The 18,343-nt window shown below is 47.5% G+C and overlaps 2 protein-coding genes across 2 annotated transcripts; one reads left to right on the top strand and one right to left on the bottom strand.

Annotated features, from left to right (window-relative positions):
- Nucleotides 1-306: 306 nt before the first annotated feature.
- Nucleotides 307-6,371, top strand: LOC308406582 (Ig-like V-type domain-containing protein FAM187A; the record flags this gene model as incomplete). The annotated part of the gene is made up of 6 exons (XM_080897662.1): nt 307-538; nt 2,629-2,819; nt 3,392-3,669; nt 3,772-4,119; nt 5,414-5,637; nt 6,154-6,371. The coding sequence occupies 6 exons, from the start codon at nt 307-309 to the stop codon at nt 6,369-6,371; spliced, it is 1,491 nt and encodes a 496-aa protein (XP_080753788.1).
- Nucleotides 6,372-14,349: 7,978 nt separating this feature from the next.
- npbwr2b (neuropeptides B/W receptor 2b) lies at nt 14,350-16,801 on the bottom strand. The gene is made up of 2 exons (XM_080900065.1): nt 16,668-16,801; nt 14,350-16,512 (listed from the first exon to the last, which is right to left on the bottom strand). The coding sequence occupies exon 2, from the start codon at nt 16,306-16,308 to the stop codon at nt 15,307-15,309; it is 1,002 nt and encodes a 333-aa protein (XP_080756191.1). The 5' UTR covers nt 16,309-16,512; nt 16,668-16,801; the 3' UTR covers nt 14,350-15,306.
- Nucleotides 16,802-18,343: the final 1,542 nt, after the last annotated feature.

The raw sequence follows: 18,343 nt of genomic DNA, 5'->3' as shown, positions 1-18,343 counted from the left end.
GGTGCAGCTTCAGGTATCGGACCCCGCTCCCCGGTTATTGACTAACTAATAGCATTGATTCTGCAGCTCAGGTCCTTCAGTGTTTGTCTCTCAACCATTACAAGCCCTGGCTCGCTCTGAAGGTCCATTAAACGTCTGCTTCAGCCCACTCGTCCTCGTCTTTCTCTGAACACGAGGAATTATTTTCAGCACAAAGCAGAAATGACATTTGGAGTTCTTATAACAGAGACCGGCGAGACCTGCTGCATAGCATTAAATGCATCTTTGTAGTCCTCGTTAGTGTGTGTGCACGTTTCTGCAGCCGTAATGAGGACAGATAAGCAGGTGACTGTGCAGGTGAGCGTTTACAGCCCTGCTAAAGAGGAAACAGGAAGTAGTTTGAACCAGAACGTTGAAGGGCCAGTCCTGGTTCACTCAGTGATCTCCACAGATGAGAGCTCAGGACGTCGCTGTGCTGATGTGGACGCTGTATTAACGAGCAACACTGGCACCACTCTGCAGTTTATTTCATGCACTACATGGCACTACTTCTTCATGCGTCTGTGTTTGTGGGTGCATGAGCCACAAACACAGACGCACATGTTTGTTAGACTCAGACTTGTGGCTGTCCTCCCTCCATGTTCTCAGTGAAAGTCATCGTTGGTCATGTGATTGATTGAAGTGCCTTGAAGTGACTGCTGTTGCCATTTGGTACCAATAAATAAAACTAAAGCTCAGATGAGAGCCGTAGTGGTATCGCCATAAGCAGGTGGCAGCAGGTGATGTAGTGGTTGGGGCTGTCACAAGAAGGTCCAGGGTTCAACTGAGTAGAGTTGGCATGTTCTCCCTGGGGCTCTCTCCAGTATCTCTGACTTCCTCCCACAGTCCAAACACGCAGTTAGTGCGGTTAGGTAAGCTGGTGATTCCAAATGTGAACGTGGATGGTCATCTGTCTCTCTGTGTTAACCATGTGTCGGGTTGGCCACCTGTCCAGGTGTAGCAGGGCTATGTTCCAGTCCCTCCACGACCCTGACACAGGATGGATGAACTGGTCAGAGGATAAGAGCTGGTTTGAATGGGAGACCTTCCTGGAGTAAAACGTCCTGTTTCCCGCTGACAGCATTAAGTGAGGGAAATGTTTTTTTTTTAACACGTTTGTCTTTTCAGGGAACAGAATGAAGCAGCAAATAAAATAAATGTCAAACGCTAATGGAAGCAGAGTGGCAGAGTGACACGTTTTAACATCAGCAAACACTCGAGCAGCCTCTGAATAAATGAAACGCGTTCATGTCTAGGGATGGGTACTGATAAGATTTTCACGATTCCGATTCCATTTTCGATTCTGTTTAACGATTCGATTCTTTATCGATTCTTTTTAAAAACGGAGGACACTAAGGTCGACTAGCTTAGAACTTTGTTTTATATCTTCTCTTTGAACAAGATAGAAATTTAGGAGTAACATGGCCTTACAAACCCAACAGTGAGATCTTAAGAGATCCAGCCTGCGGCTCTTCAATGGGGTGTCACAGGGTCCCCAGGAAAAAACATTGTAAATGTAAAATAATAAAATAAATATTCTTCTGTAGCAATAACAAAGTATAACATAAATTATTCTGTAGCAATTACACAAGAATATCCAGTAATGTCCCTGCCTACAATTAAACACATTCACTTACTGAAAATCATCTGCTGTGGCAAATGGGTGCAAGCCTTTGACCACAAACTGAGTCACTGCTCGGTGACATTCGTCTATCCTGCCTGAAAGGAGACGCTACCGGCAGACTGCAGCGAGAACTGCCAGCATCTGAGCCAGACTCTGTCTGTCTCATCATGGTCACTAAATGCACAGTAATGGCAGGTTTTGTAATAAGGCAGATCGCGCTAACATAATATGCACTGTTAGTTGATTATTTACCTGGAGCGAATTAAAAACACGACATTCATTTAAGGTCATCGCGTGTTTTGTGAGCAAATGCTTTTGCATATTCGTAGTGTTTCCTCCCTTAAATGAAATATCTACTTTGCAAGTATTGCAAGTTGCCCTGTCGTCATCCGTTCTTGTAAAGTGTAACCAAACTTTTGAGCGTTTGTGGTGCGTAGGCGCCGTGTTTCCTGCCAGGTAAATGACGCTCCGCAACGTGGTGACGTCATTCGTGGCGACTGGAATCGATAAGGGAATCGTTTGCAAAAATGGCAAACTATTCCAAGGAACTGAAACAGTGGGAACCGGTTCTCAACAAGAACCGGGTTTCGATACCCATCCCTATTCATAGAGCTGCTCAGCGCTTTCAGCCGCCACGCATGCAGGCGCACTCGTTCTCACCTTCCTCAGAAACACGTTTGCTGAGCCTCATCACTGCTGCATTACTCTCACCTGTTCACACCTGGGGCCACACGCTGAGGTTCAGTCGTGCTCGCTGCTCGAGAATCTCCCACCTTATGAAAATATGTGAGTTTGTTTCATTATGAGCGAGTAAATGTGCATTACTGTTGACTCCAGGTTTGTCTTTCCTGTAAGCAGAGATCCCAAAGATCCCACAGTCATATTTAGACTCCTGCAGGTCATTGGAGTGGACAGTTCAGCTCATCGGTTTGTCTTTGAAAGTAAACATTCTTCAGACTGTTTAAAAAAAACTGTTTCCTCCTCAGAGATGCCTTTGCCATCCTTGTCCCTGCTCTTCCTCCTCTTCCTGACTCCAAAGGCGTGGAGCTACGAGGCCCCTGAAGACAAACAGGACGTTTTTGCGAGAACGGCGTGTCCCGCCTTCCTGACCTTCACCAACGCTGCCTACCTGTCAGGAGTCACCGTGGAGCTGCCCTGCCTCTGCAAACCAGAGCAGGTAGAGTACACGAGTAACTAACCATCTGTTTTCTACTGCACACCTGGGGTGTCAGGTATCTGCGCAGAGAAACTGTAGTTTTTATAATATCCAGTTAGTGTTGGTTCATATTTTGTGTTGAATCTGTTTCAGTTTGCAGAGTTTAGTTTTAGTCTGTTGATATGATTGTATGGAGGGCGTATGCTGGAGGTGAGCTTTCGGTTTTATAGTGAAAACACAAGTTTTTGACTCTGAGACGTTCGATGCCTTAAACATCGAAGCCTCGTGAGGCAAACTGCGACAACGAATGTCACCAACCTGAAAAACATTTCCTCTTTATTTTATTCCTGTTGGTTTTCCATCTGCACAAAGTCAAATCAAACGTCTAGATTTCATTTACGACTTCATGGTTTTAACTGTATCAGGACCCCCTCGCCGGTGGCCATCCGAGGATGACCGTGGCGTCCGACACACCTCGCCAGGAGGTGCTGCGCTCGCTGTGGAGGAGTAGCGGCTCTAGCTGGAGCCCCTCCGTCTATTTAAGAACCTCTTCCAACTGTGCAGACTGAAAAAGGTTCAAATATCGGTTTCAGGTCCAGTCGGTTGTCTGGTTTTTCCGGAAACATCTGGAACGATCAGAGGACACCAAAACGCTGACTGATCACCATGGCAACCACCTGCTCGATCCCAGCCAGGTTCCTCACAGCGGAGACCTGCGGAGTCGCTTCTCCATCCGACTCTTCAGCCTGCTGATCTTCAGAGCTGGGCCCGATGATGCAGGCATCTATATCTGTGGCTCCGCCCACAAAGACTTCTTCTATGGTTACGACCTGGACATCCAGGAGGCTCCCACGCTCAGCTTCACCAACAGGTGCGCTGAGCACATACTGAATTCATGACAACCACGAACCTGCTTGTTTAAGCTTAATAATCAATCGATATTTAAGAAATAACGATCAGCTGATGTTTGCAGACTCGCTTCAGAGGCTAGCGACGGGAAACGGGACCAGAGCGCCGACCTCAGCGCTCTGTACCGCCTCTTCACCAGCTTCCAGCCGTGGTCTGTGTGCGACCGCTGCGGCGTGCCGGGCGAGCAGGTCCGAGCCGGGCTCTGCTACATACGCTCCCGCTTCCTGAACGTGCGCTACAGGCGGGCCAATCAGACGGTCGTTTCTTGCGGCTCGGGGGCGGTGCCAAGAGCCTTCGGTTTAAAGCAAAGCAGAGTCGCAGCAAAGCTGGAGGTCAGAAGCTGTCGTATGACATGTCCGTCCCAGGCCCCGCCCTCCAAGCTGCTCGGTCTGATGTCTCTTTTTGGGTCCAGGTGAGCGTGTGCGTGACACCCGTCCAGCACCAAGCCGGTCACTGTGCTCAATTACAGACTTCCTGTTACTCAGGAAGTCAGAGGTCAAATCAGAAGCTTGATGTCTCTCGGTTTGGACGTCCCCCGATCTTCAGGGGTCAAAGTGTATTTCAGTAATGAACTTTTAGTTATTATAATTGTTTTTATTTAGAAAGAGGAGCTCTACATATTATTGAATACTTTAACAAATGTAAATATGCCAGATTACAGCCTCTGCAGACCCTCTGGCAGGCTGGTGTTACACACACACGTTAGCAAAAACATACAGAGACACTATTTACAGGTCATGTGACAAGGACAAAAACAGTGATCACATTATACTAGAACAATGACGAGTGGACACAGAGGACAGTATAGAGATCAGTAACAGAAACACATCAGTTTTGTTGCACAAACCCCAGTGTTGCACATGCCCTGACCTTCCTGATATTGCACTGACCCATTACACTAATAGTTGCTTCCCTTTTTACACTAACTCTTTCACTCCCTGACACGACAGAGCATCTGTGCAGATTCAGTCCCCTCTCACAGTGGCTCGGGTCAGTCGAGGCGAAGGCTTTAATAAAATCACTCACTGGTCCTGCAGAGAGATACTGAAGATGATGCACAACCTGTCTCAATCCAGTCTGATTGTCAGCAGTCAGTATAGAAACATTTACATAATCCTCCTCTCTGAAGATCGAATTAATAAGAAGGCCTTTAGATTCCCAGTGGCTTGTGACCACTGTGATGGTGAACCCGTCTGCTGCTGGACCTCACGGGGGCTCCTTTCAAACCAGAGTCATGGTTTTATTTTCTTGTTATTGAAGCTAAAACTCAGAGACGCGTCCGTGTGTGGACGTCTGTCTGACATGTTATTTAGTTATTCATGCTAAACTTGTTCTTCATGACACAGTCTCTTCACTCTCACCTGTTTCCTGTCGGTCATGCTATTCTTCTGTACGTGTCACTTCCTGTCATGTCCTGGCTTGGAGTCAGCCCCCTGTGTAGATGTAGTCTTTGTTTTTGGTCTTCTCTTTGTTCCCGTGTAGTTTTTTTCCTTTTTGCGTTTTGTGCCAGTAAAGTTTTGTTTGTGGTGACCCTCGTGCGCTCTCACCTGTCGTCTCTGACACATGGACGCGTGGTCGCCCTGCTTGGAACCACAGTGTCCGAATGTCTCCGTGAATCATCTCTGAGATTGTGTCCTGAAGATTTCCTGCGGTGCTCTTTGCTGTTGAATCCAGATGTTTCACCTCTGGGTTTTTCTGTGTCACAGTTCTGCCTCATTGCCAACCGGGCTACCTCTGTACTACCTGACCCATCCCGACGGGCAGGTCCTCACCCTGGGCTGTCCCGGGGCGCGCCCTGACATGGCGGTCGCCTGGGACCGAGGGAACGAACCCATCTACAGGTCTGAACACTCTTCAGGCGCAGACCTCAGACTGCTCATAGACACCGGGCACCACCTGCTGTTCCAGCCGGCTCAAACGCAGGACTCAGGTATGAACAGCGCCCCCATCAGGTGGTCTCATCTCATTGTCCAGTCATGAAGCTCACATCAGGTGACCTTTACTCGAGATGTCTCTTTGTGAATATATTTGGCTGCTGACTCTGAGATAACTCTTTACACTCGGGGTCTTCTCCACCCTTTTCCGAACTTTATGGTGGCAGCAGGTGAAGCTGTGAAGCTAACCCTGGAGAAATTGGGGATCCCAGACCTGCCACCAAATCTGTGCATATCTGGGGTCTCCTCCCTGTACAGGAAGTGCCTCAACCAGGAGGGTGCAGGAAGTGTGGGGTCACGCAATCACAGGGTGGTCACTGCCCACAGTAGGGGGTCATAGGTGAGGAAGGGCACGCAGAGGCTCTTACCTGATGCTCCATCTGAAGTCGGTGTTTGGCCCGCATCAGATTTGTTATTTAGACGCTCTGAATCATATTTCAGTTCAGCGGTGACGATGATGAGGTCCGACCTCTGTGCTGCTCAGTTTGATTGAGGTGTCTTTACACTTGCAGGTGTGTATTACTGCTGGCTGCACGGTCGCCGGGCGGCAGAGATCCACCTCCTCGTGTACCCCCACTTTGGCAGCCAGTCGCTTCTGTCGCATCCCGACTTTCCAGCCGCCGTGCAGACCGTGCTGGGATCGTATGCTGCCATGACGACCGTGTTTTTCCTGCTGATGCTGGGCCGAGCTGTGCTGAGACACCGCAGGGAGCAAGGCCACGTGGACTAAAGGCAGCGAGGGTCAGACTCTGGTTCTGTGGGGCCGAAGGGCAGCCACATGTCCGATCCTGCTGTGATCACATCCTCATTAAAACTCTGACTTTATTACGCTGACATAAAAAAGTTCTCTGCAGGAATCCCTGTTTAAACCAAACACATGCTTGAAGTGATGGGAATACCTGAGTGAAAATGAGTCTGACGGGGCTTTAAGAATCCAGGGGGCGCCACCGCTGATTTATCCTGACGTGGCTGCTCTGGAGCTCAAGCCAGAGACTGTGTTAACCACTTTACCACAGAGCCACTGAGACCAGCCATGGTCTAAAGGTGCTGTTTGCTCTTGCAGACAGTCTGAATGTGTTTGAATATGTTCAGGTGTTCAAACACATCATTAACAGTCTGAGTCTGACAGTAAACCGTCGGGTCGGTCAGTGTGTAACATCTGCTGGACTCCAGCTGGGTCTCTGTGAAGCAGAAGTCCATTAAACGATGCCTGAGTGGACGACGATAAATAAAAACCCTCTTTTCTCCTTCACGGTCCGCTTTCATTGGACTGAATTGGAGGCTGTTGCCATGGTGAATCTCTGATGTCTTTCTGCTTATTAGCTCAGGGTGCACGCGTTCAGAGCTGAAACTGAGTTTTCAGTGTGAGAAAAGCTGATTGGAGTTCAGAGTTAGACTCTAGAGTGGATATTTGGAGATAATTTGTCGTGTTTGAGACCGTTTTCAGCATTGTGCAGTCTGTGGAGTCCAATCAGTGTTGATGAAAGTGAAGATTCAATCACAATATTTATTCATCCCTGAGGAAATTATGGAGCCACAGATGCTGCAAGACTGTAACAACAGCCAGTTACAAAATATAAGAAGATGGCTCTAATTACGAATAACTCAGGATATTACACAAGCTAAAAATGGGCTGTTGGACCCTAAAACTCTGGCTGTTGACCCTTGTTGTTGCTCTTTCTGTCTGATGCATTGTTCTCTGGTCTCGTCTCTGAGTTTAAAAGGATCTCTGGGTCTATTTGAGGTCCTGGGTGTCATGTGACACCTGTGACATCACTGTCATGAAGGTGCCGGACCAAGGTGCAGACACAGCAGGAGGAGGCGGAGACTTCAGGGCGAGGAGCCGAAGATGACCCTGCTCCTGTGTTCCCATCGCCGTGGGCCTAGCTTAGCTGCTGGTGCCAGTAGGATCAGTCAAGCGATGAGGCTAAACAGTCAAACGCCGCCTGTGTGGGTCAGGGAACATGTGATGAAGCTACAGTCAGGTATTAACAGACTCTTGCGTTGAGACTTTGTGTGTGGTTGAGTTTGGGTGACAGCATTAGTCCCCTTACCTGTGTGGCTGCCCTGTCAGTTCCTCCACAGTGACTGTGACCGGTTCCCTTCTGGCCTACTGGCCGTGGTCGTGCGGGTTCACACTCTAAGCTGGCCGTGATCTTTCTGGGCTTGTTACCCAACGGCACCTCTCTGTGGCTGATGCCCGGCGAGTGAGTCTCTCTGCAGAGAGAATCCAGCGTGCTGCTCACGGGGCCGACGTTGCACATTGGATGCCTTGTCCGCTGTAAGCTACGATGCTCACTGCCTTATTGGTCACGGTTTAACTCATCTCAAAAACCAAAGGTGAGATCAGGTGGGGCAGGTCCTGGAGGCTGGAAGCAGCAGGGGTCAGGGCATGCTGCTTCCTCCTGCCTCTCAGTGCCCTAGCTTCCTGCTGGGTAGTGGAGCAGGATGAGGAGGACTGTGGTTGAATTACCAGCGGACCCTTCATGTCGTGTCTCCCAGGAGCAACTCAGCTGTTGCAGCAGGAAATGCCAAATAGCCTGTGAAGAAGCACTGGGGGCGCACAGAGGGCCAGGGCTTCTGCAGAGGAGTTAGAATCCAGATGTTTAAACTGAGAATGCCACAATTTTAAGAAGAATATGAGCTCAATGTGTAGAAGACGATGCGATGTACCAGTAAAACAAAGAGAACACAACTGATTTTCTGTCTTTATGATTTATGTAACGACAGTCCAGGCAGCGATAGAAGTGCCTGTGTGCTGCCATCTTTGTCACAGGGGACGCCACAGCTTCGTATTTACTGTTCCCGGCTCAGTCTCGAGCCACCAGCGTCTCCTCTGGGATCCAACCAGGATCTTTGGCTATTTAAGCGAATCTGAGGCAACATTAAGATCTTCTGCCCCTGTGATGTAATACACACTGGAGGAAGAAAGGCATTGATTAACCCAGTCAATCATCACAGAACCACTGGTGATATGTGACGGCTCCCTCGTCTTTTTAGGAACGTGTTCAGTCGGACATGATCCGGTGTTTGGTCGGATGATCAATAAGGACGGTTGGATGGCTGCATTATTAAACACATACTTGGTGTTGCCTGGAAACAGGCTTCTGTGTAAAAGTCAGATTTGATGTGGGTGGATTTTCAGTGAGACTCTCACAGCCACCCTTCGTCTGACCTCTGAGGGTGGTGCTGTGTCTCAGGCCTGAACTCTAACCAGGGTTTCATTGCTGAGATGGAGGTGTGTGAACTTATGGTGGAGCGTACATGACAGATGAACTGTGGCCTTACACTGCCACCTACAGGTGGGTTCCTGCGTGTGCTTTACAGGGTGAGCCTGGACGACCTTTGACCCACTGAAGCAGCTGCTTTAACCAAAACACACAAACACAATGTATTCGACTCATTTCTGTAAGTTACACGACACCCATGAAATATAATTTTATTAAAAACATGCAGAAAATTCACATTTTCACACACACGCAGGGTGATGCTGCCACCTAGTGACAGAAATATTTTATCACATACTGTAATCCTGACCACGCTGGTGCTTTCCCCTCTCTCTCTCACACACACACACACACACACACACACACACACACACACACACACACACACACACACACACACACACACACACACACAGTGTTTAAGGTGGAAACAGCTCTGTTTACCCAACAGAGGCGACAGGCAGAGCCAACAAAGTGCTGAGACTGTACCGTCACTGCATTTCTTTATTCGTTGCTGACCTGAGTGCAAAGATCACAGATTCAAGTCTTCATGCAGTACTGAGGTGTGATTTATCCCATTGTTATATCATAAAGGTGTCATGTAGACGATGCATACAGTCCCCAGTTGTAGTGTAAACTGTTTGGGAAAAGGCTTCGCTCTGAAGTAGCTGGCGGTTAACGCCCACTGGATACTGCACAAAGCAGTGCTGCCTGCTGATTGGTCAGCTTGGTCTGTCCACCTGAGGAAAACTGAAACACAGCAGGGACAGTGTTGGACTTTGACAGATCGAACATTAACCATGTTGGTTAGCTGACCAATCAACTGTCTGCGTAATCCAGTTGAGATTAGCCGAAAAGTTAGCGAATGCTATTATACCAACATGAGTAGCCTACATGTGCTAACAGAGCTGATCATGTGACTGACTTATTGCACACAGTAGCTGAATAATACAATTTTCTTCATTTTTGTGACTCAGAATTTTATCTTAAAACATTTGGTGTTGTAAAATTCAACTTTGTACAACTATAATTATCTTTTGCAATAAAAGTGTTTCATTAAACTGACACTTTTCTCATATTTGCCAGTACTTGTATATTTTTTGATGTATCTGTCCCAAACTACAGATCCTTTTGGATGGTACAAAGACCAGTCAGAATTTAAGGTTTTTATCTTTGATAGTAAAGAGGGCGTCTGCTCTATTTCAGCGATATTCTTGTTCAAACATTCTCTGAGATTCAGTGTGTCAGAAAATGAGCTAAAAGTGATTCGATGAACCATTTTTCAAAGAATACGAATGTTTCTGCTCAGCCTCCCAGTACACACACCTATGGTATCAGTCTGAAACGACCTCGCCTCGTTCTCCAGTTATCATATTCACACACCTGAAATAAATCACCAATATGATGAGTACAAATATGTTACTGTATGAAAACGTTCAGATTTAATAAACCAAAGGTTTGCAGAACAGATGAGACATCTTGAAAACAATGATCAGAGTCACGTGTATCGATGTCGAAGCTTTCAGTCTCCTGTCTTTAGAAAATGAACTTTACTTTTAAACTAAAGTGACTGTTGTTGCCTTCTCACTAAAACTCAGTGGTCTGGAACCACAGGAGCATTATTACTGTGGTGATATGGTGCTACGAGGTCATTAAGATAAGATGGGGCCTGATTATTTAAGACCTTGTATGTGAGGAGCAGGATTTTGAATTCTGGATTTAACAGGAAGCCAATGAAGGGAAGCCAAAACAGGAGAAATATGCTCTCTCTTTCTAGTCCCTGTCAGGACTCTTGCTGCAGCATTTTGGATTAGCTGAAGGCTTTTCAGGGAGTTTTTAGGACTTCCTGATAATAATGAATTACAGTCGTCCAGCCTGGAAGTAATAAATGCATGAACTAGTTTTTCAGCGTCACTCTGAGACAGGATATTTTTAATTTTAGAGATGTTGCACAAATGGAAGAACGCAGTCTTACATATTTGTTTAATATGTGCGTTGAAGGACATGTCCTGGTCAAAAATGACTCCAAGGTTCCTCACAGTGTTACTGGAGGCCAAGGTAATGCCATCCAGAGTAAGAATCTGCTTAGATACCATATTTCTAAGCTTTTCAGGGCCGAGTACAATAACCTCAGTTTGATCTGAATTAAGAAGCAGAAAGTTAGCGGCCATCCAGGTCTTTATGTCTTTAAGACATTCCAGCAGTTTAACTCATTGGTGTGTGTTATCTGGCTTCATGGACAGATAGAGCTGGGTGTCATCTGCATAGCAGTGTAAATGTATGCTATGTCTTCTAATGATACTGCCTAAGGGAAGCATGTATAATGTAAACAGAATTGGTCCTAGCACTGAACCCTGTGGAACTCCATAATTAACCTCAGTGTGTGAAGAGGACTCTCCATTTACATGCACAAACTGGAGTCTATTAGATAGATATGATACAAACCACTGCAGTGCAGTACCTGTAATACCTACAGCATGTTCTAATCGCTCTAATAGGATATTATGGTCGACAGTATCGAACGCTGCACTGAGGTCTAGCAGGACAAGCACAGAGATGAGTCCACTGTCAGAGGCCATAAGAAGATCATTTGTAACCTTCACTAAAGCTGTTTCTGTGCTGTGATGAGCTCTGAAACCTGACTGAAACTCTTCAAATAAACCATTCCTCTGCAGATGATCTGTTAGCTGTTTGACAACTACTCTTTCAAGGATGTTTGATATGAAAGGAAGGTTGGAGATTGGCCTATAATTAGCTAAAACTGCTGGGTCTAGAGATGCTTTTTGAGTAAAGGTTTAACTACAGCTAGCTTGAAGGCCTGTGGTACATAGCTGATTATTAGAGATAGGCTGATCATATTTAAGATCGAAGAATTAATTAATGGCAGGACTTCTTTGAGCAGTTTTGTACGAATGGGGTCTAAAAGACACGTTGATAGTTTGGAGGAAGTAATTATTGAAGTTAACTCAGAAAGATCATCCATCCAGTTCAGGGCTACTTCGGTGGTTTAGCCTGTCTCAGCTGTTACAGGGTACACCTGTACAGGTCATCGACACAGAGAGAAACAGCCATTCACATTCACACTGGAACCTGCAGCCAGTTCAGTCTCATCAGTCAACAAACATGTCTGGACTGTGGCACGAAGCAGATCATGAACAGATGGATTGTCTTTTTGTGACGAGTTCATGTTTGATGAATGTGTGAAGTGTGAAGTCAAGATTCCTCTCACGATTCATGATCTGCACATTTATTGGATTCATCGAGCAGCTCAGTCTAACATATCAAAAATACATGAAAAGCGATTTTCAAAATAAAATGTGAGTTCATGTTTTTTACAGGCTGCATGAGAAATGATGATTTCTGTGTGAGAGAACATTAGATTTTACATAGTTATGACTTTACATTCATCTGTACAGTGAGACGGGTTATTACAGCATATTGTTGTCAGAACCGTGCAGATGAAGATCTCATCATTTATCTGATAAAGCAGGAAGTTAAAGAAAGTGACGATACACCGCTGCGTTGACACATTGTACCGAGTACTTTACTGCCACACTGTGATAGAACAAAAACAGGTTACATGACAGAAAAGTCCCAAACCCAGGGAATCACGCCAGCATCCCCACACTCTGAACTGTGGAGTGAATAAATGTGCCCAGTGCGTTCTGCTTACTGCCCCCAAAATTTACACAGAGAACATCTTATGTACTCCAGAGCTCCCGCTGCGTGTGCTTCCTGTTCCATAGGGGGCGCTGTCAAGCTGCAAAACAACCACATAAACTCCAACAGGGTCACATTTTTCAGCGTGGTTTTGATAGAAGGGGTCGGACGAGTTCCAGCTTTGGATTTTTCACAAGCGTCTGTTTCCCTCCGGGGAGCAGGAAGTCACACAGTGGAAGTTCTGGAGTATTCACGAGTTACCCCACAACTTATCTCCAAAGACACGAGACTAAACGTTACATTAAAGATGAATGTTGCTCCTAAAATAACATCAAATATGCAGAAAGTAGCGACAGAGGAAACTCTGCTCCAAGCATCATTTAAAAATGTATTTATAATAATGAGTTTGTAGCTGCCACCAGATTTGAATGAGCTGCTGATCCGTCTCTCTGCAGACCTTCATCTGCTGCTCAATCTGCTGCTTGCAGCCTGTATGAGCTGCAGGTACCTGTGTGTGTGCGCATATATACCTGTTACAAGGTGCTGTGCTGCTGCCCTGCGGTCAGCAGGGGGCAGCATAGACTCACAGATCAGAGCAGATGTAGCAGCGCTCCTGCAGTCGGTCATGTGACCAGAAAACCTCATTTCAACACCAGCTTAGGGTTAGAGTAACACGGGGACACGTCACAGCCCGCCTCCTCAGGATTTGACTGATAGCCTGTGTATTGATGTTTGGTGCTCCCAGAGGGCCGAGCCACGCCCCTGAAGGGTCACGGTGCTCAGAGGTCACAGCTCGCTGCCTCCTAATTGGATTTTTTACACCTTCATAAAAACGTCAGATGTTTTTCTGAAGACGAGCACACGTTTGTTCAACCTCCACCCAGAGAAGCCCCCCGTCCCCACCCTCTGTGTGTGTGTTACCTGCCTGATTTCTTTCTATATTTAAAAAAATCCAGGTGTATTTGAAGCTCACTCCCACAGCTGGTGTCAGTAATAATGGGAGCAGCTGCTCCCTCGGAGAGCTTCGTCCTGGACGCGGCTGAAACAGTGCCGGGGAAACTACGCGTGTTTTGCTGGCTCATTGTTTAATAAAACTCTTTGTGTGTTTTTAATTTGCATGGTCTCAGCCGTGGAGGTGTGGAAGTGTCCACAGTAAGAACTGAGTGGGTTCCACAGGAAGGTGTGAGCCACGCTGCAGAGCTAATCCTGTTAGCCACAGACTCGCTGTGAGTGAGAAAATCACACAAACCATGACAACAACATCCAAACAAATAATTCCACACTCAGGAGTTTAGCACATCCACAACAGGGCGTGGGGTGATCGTCCACTACATATGATTACATATTTACATTAAACAATCAGTGATGATTCAGAAGGGAGGGCTTAAATCGAACCCCGCCCCTCTGTTGATCCATCACAGACCAGAGAGAATCTGTGAAAAGTCAAAGAAAGCTTCAGTCTCAGAGCTCATTTAGGGTTTACATGGAAACAGATTAGTTTTCAGCATGCGGTTTATTGTTCCCATGATGACACTACCAGAGCACACTGCCACCACGGAGGTCCGCCCCCAGGTGTATGGCGTTATTTTTGTGCCACTATTCTGAGCGCACGTAAAAAAAATGTGCAGGTGCAAGTGTTGCATTTTGAGGAGAAATTTATTGTGAGTGAAGAAAAGCTGAATTTGAGTGACCAAAATTCATTGCTGCGTGCAAAAAAATGTATTTCAGTGTTTGCTATTATCCACACACACTCACACACACACACACACACACACACACACAACAGCAGCCCCTCGCTCAGTTTTTGCATTTGCGCTCGCTCGCATTGTGTCGCTCGCGCTCTCAACATTTATGCCCGTGCGCGAGCAGCTCTTTCTCTACACTGTTATATTTGTGCCACAAAACCAGCCAATCACAGACTTGGATGCAAAAATATCTGATTGGCTGTTCTGGTCTCCAATCAGCTCGAAATGACAAAATGCAATATCCCAGAATGCATTTCGTCTAAAACTCAAATGAGGCAGTGGCGGAGGAACACAGAGTGGCAAATATGTGATGTCTTGATGAATCGAGCAGATATTTGAAGTTTACACAGCAACATCCTCGCATGAAAATATCTTCAAAGTTTATTTTGTGACCCAGAAAGAGTAATATTTCAAACTCCGCCCCTGCCTCGTTTGTAGTGATGTGTCGGTCGCGAACGAAATGGCTCTTAGAGCCGGGTCTTTGAAGTGAACGACGCGAGCCGGCTCCTTATCGCGAGCCGTGGGGGTTTTTTTCTCTCTCACTTTTTTCCCGCTTCACTCCACACACGAGCCTTGTGCTTTACGCTGGGCAGAGGGGGGAGGGGCTGTAGTTACACTCAGCAGCACAGGAACAGAGCGGGAGGGAGAGAGAGAGAGCCAGGGACAACAAGGTCACATTAGAAAGGTATAGTAATCATCCACAACTATGAAACGTTGAGAGCGCGACCAACACATTGCGAGCGAGTACAAGTGCAAAAACTGAGCGAGAGGGGCTGCTGTTGTGTGTGTGTGTGTGTGTGTGTGTGTGTGTGTGTGTGTGTGTGTGTGTGTGTGTGTGTGGATAATAGCAAACACTGAAATACAGTTTTTGCACGCAGCAATGAATTTTGTTCACTCAAATTTTGCTTTTCTTGCTCAAAATAAATTTTCCTCAAAATGCAACACTTGCACCTGCAAAAGTTTTTTACGTGCGCTCAGAATAGTGGCACAAAAACAACGCCACACAGGTGGTCCTGCTCTGCGCTGCAGGTGCTCAGGCCGAGCTGCACTCCAGCATCGTCTTGAAGGCCTTCCTGAAGTTGTCGTCCAGGAAGGCGTAGAGGAACGGGTTGAGGCAAGAGTTGGCGTAGCTCAGGCTGGTGATGAAGTAGGAGATCATGATGACCAGGGGCGTGGTCCTCAGGTCCGTGGTCAGCGCTATGATGGTGCTGAGGTGGAACGGCGTCCAGCAGAACAGGCACACGGCCAGGACGACAAAGACCATGACGGTGACCCTCTTCTTGGCCTTGTCCAGTGCCTTGGCATTGCTGTTGAGCCGCATGTTCCTCAGCCTGTACAGCATCATGGTGTATAGGATGCAGAAGGTGGAGACGGGGATGGCGAAGCCGAGGATGAGCGTGTAGATGCGGCTGGTTTTGAACCACAGGGGCTCGGGGCTCGGGAAGCTGAGCACGCAGGTTTTCCTGCCATCAGCCGGGTCCACGTAGACGCCGGCAAACACCGTGAAGGGCATGACGATGAGGATGACGAGGATCCACACGCACAGCGAGATGATCTTGGCCGCTCGGTAGGTGCGGTAAGGCATGCGCTTGGATCTCACGGTCGACAGGACGACCAGGTAGCGGTCGATGCTCATCACGGTCAGGAAGTAGATGCTGGAGAAGATGTTGTAGTGGTCGATGCTCAGGATCACCTTACAGAGGACCTCCCCGAAGGGCCAGTAGTTGAGCAGATGTTCGGCGATGCTAATGGGCAGCACCAGAGTGAACAGGTCGTCCGCGATGGCCAAGTTCAGGATGAACATGTTGGTGACCGTTTTCATTTTGGGGGCTTTGAGGATCATGTAGATGACGGCGGTGTTTCCCGTCAGCCCCACAGCACAGATCACGGAGTAGATGACGGGCAGGATGACATAAAGGTCAGCGAAGAAGGGAGGGGTGCAGTTCAGGTCAGAGCGGTTTCCCGTGGGCGAGTACGGCAGCACAGAGTCGTTACAGAGCGGAGGCGGCGCGCCCGGGACCGACACGTTCTCCATGTTTCAAGAGAACGCGAGACACCGTGATGCGTGGAGGGCGGAGCAGCTCCACAGGGGTGGAGCAGGTGCAGCTCTACCTGCTCGCTCGCACCTCAGAGGAGCACACACCTGTCCGCGCGCTCAGCTGTCAAATCAAAGTCTCCTCCTCAGATCAGCTGACTTCTCCTTCGGCTCATTTACTGCACGAGCGGCGCATCACGGAGCCTGCACGAGAGACAGAGAGAGATAACCGATGAGCAGTGAGGTCAGCCTGTTTCTAACTTTGATCTAATCTCACAGCGGCGCGCGCAGAGGGAAACACCGAGCTCACGCGACAGCAGAAAGTATGAAAACGTGAAAAGTGAAAAAAATGTGCCCACCTGAACGCGCCTCCTCGCGCACGAGCTTCAGATGGACTGATCGATCAGTCAGTATCAGTGATCAGCGATCAGCAGCGTGCCTCCGTGTGCGCGCTCAGCGGCTCCGCGCTCCGGTCTCTTCTCTGAGGGAGACGCCTGCACTCCGGACCCCCTCTCTCTCTCTCTCTCTCTCTCTCGCTCGATCTCTCCTCCCCCTCTATCACTCTCTCTCTCTCTCTCTCGCTTCAGCCCCCCCCCCCTCTCTCGTGTCACTGGCAGTCACGTGACCGGGTCAGTCACTGAGAGCTTCTGCTGAGGATTTTATTCTCCAAACGAACAATATTTTTTTCCTTCTACTCGGTGCTTGGTTCTTATTAGGACGCCGAAAGGCCACAACGTGTGATCATGTGATCTTGACTTGAAGCCTCCCCGTGTTCAGTGCTCAGCTTTGGTGGCAAACTTCGCTGGATCAGCTGTATCATCGTTCTGTTTTGAGGAAAGGTCGATCTCTCAGTGCCGACCGTGAACACCCTCTTCATTCTCACTTTGAATGAATGGCGTGTCACAAATTTAGAGGATCATCATTTAGCCTGGAGAAATAGTTTGCTGCTTTATAAGAAAGCCCTCCACAAAGCCAGAACATCTTACTATTCATCACTGATTGAAGAAAAGAAGAACAACCCCAGGTTTCTCTTCAGCTCTGTAGCCAGGCTGACAAACAGTCAGAGCTCTGTTGAGCCAACCATCCCTTTAACGTTAACTAGTAATGACTTCATGAACTTCTTTATTATTTCATTATAATCAGGAAGTCCTAAAAACTCACTGAAAAGCCTTCAGTTAATCCAAAATGCTGCAAGGCAAGGCAAGTTTATTTGTATAGCACAATTCAACAACAAGGTGATTCAAAGTGCAGCAAGAGTCCTGACAGGGACTAGAAGGAGAGAGCAGATTTCTCCTGTTTTGGCTTCCTGTTAAATCCAGAATTCAAAATCCTGCTCCTCACACACAAGGTCTTAAATAATCAGGCCCCATCTTATCTTAATGACCTTGTAGTACCATATTACCCTATTAGAGCACTTCGCTCTCGCTCTGCAGGCCTACTTGTTGTTCCTAAATAAGAACCAGTCCATCTCCAGCATGTTTCAGCACCCGGCCATCGAGCAGGGAGAACGCAGCCTTCAACACACCGAGGCTGCTTTAGTTCAGAACCAACCAGCCTAAGCTAGTATACTCAGTGGCCTCTAAGTTATGAATCCAGTAAGACTGTCAACGCTCATACTGAAAGAGGAATGTGGCGTGGAACGGTCACCGTGATGAAAGTCCAGGTGGTGCTTATCTGTGAGGTAGTTAATGTTGGCTGTGTGTTTATGTTTTAACAGTTTATACTGTGATTTGTAGGAAACTCAATGATGTCTGCATCTGTGGGTGTAGCTGCAGAGTTGAAACCTTTATTCCCCTTGTGTCCATGCTCTCAGTGGCTGCTGCTGCTGCTGCCTGGGCTTTTCTGCTCTCATTTAGATTTGATAAATGTTCGTGGATGTCTCTGGAGTCCTTCACCTGTCCAGGTTGTTGAAGAATCGTCCTGTCGGTGGTTTGCTGAACAGCATCAGTACAGTTTCAGTGTTTCCTCCGTGATGGAGGCCTGTGCACTCAAACACGCTGGACTTCAGGTTAAATATCAGCAGAGTGCTGTTGAG

This window comes from Rhamphochromis sp. 'chilingali' (genome assembly GCF_963969265.1).
Source record: "Rhamphochromis sp. 'chilingali' genome assembly, chromosome: 12".
NCBI classification, from domain to species: domain Eukaryota; kingdom Metazoa; phylum Chordata; class Actinopteri; order Cichliformes; family Cichlidae; genus Rhamphochromis; species Rhamphochromis sp. 'chilingali'.
Note: the sequence above shows the minus strand (reverse complement) of the source record. Positions and strands in the feature narration are given on the sequence as shown.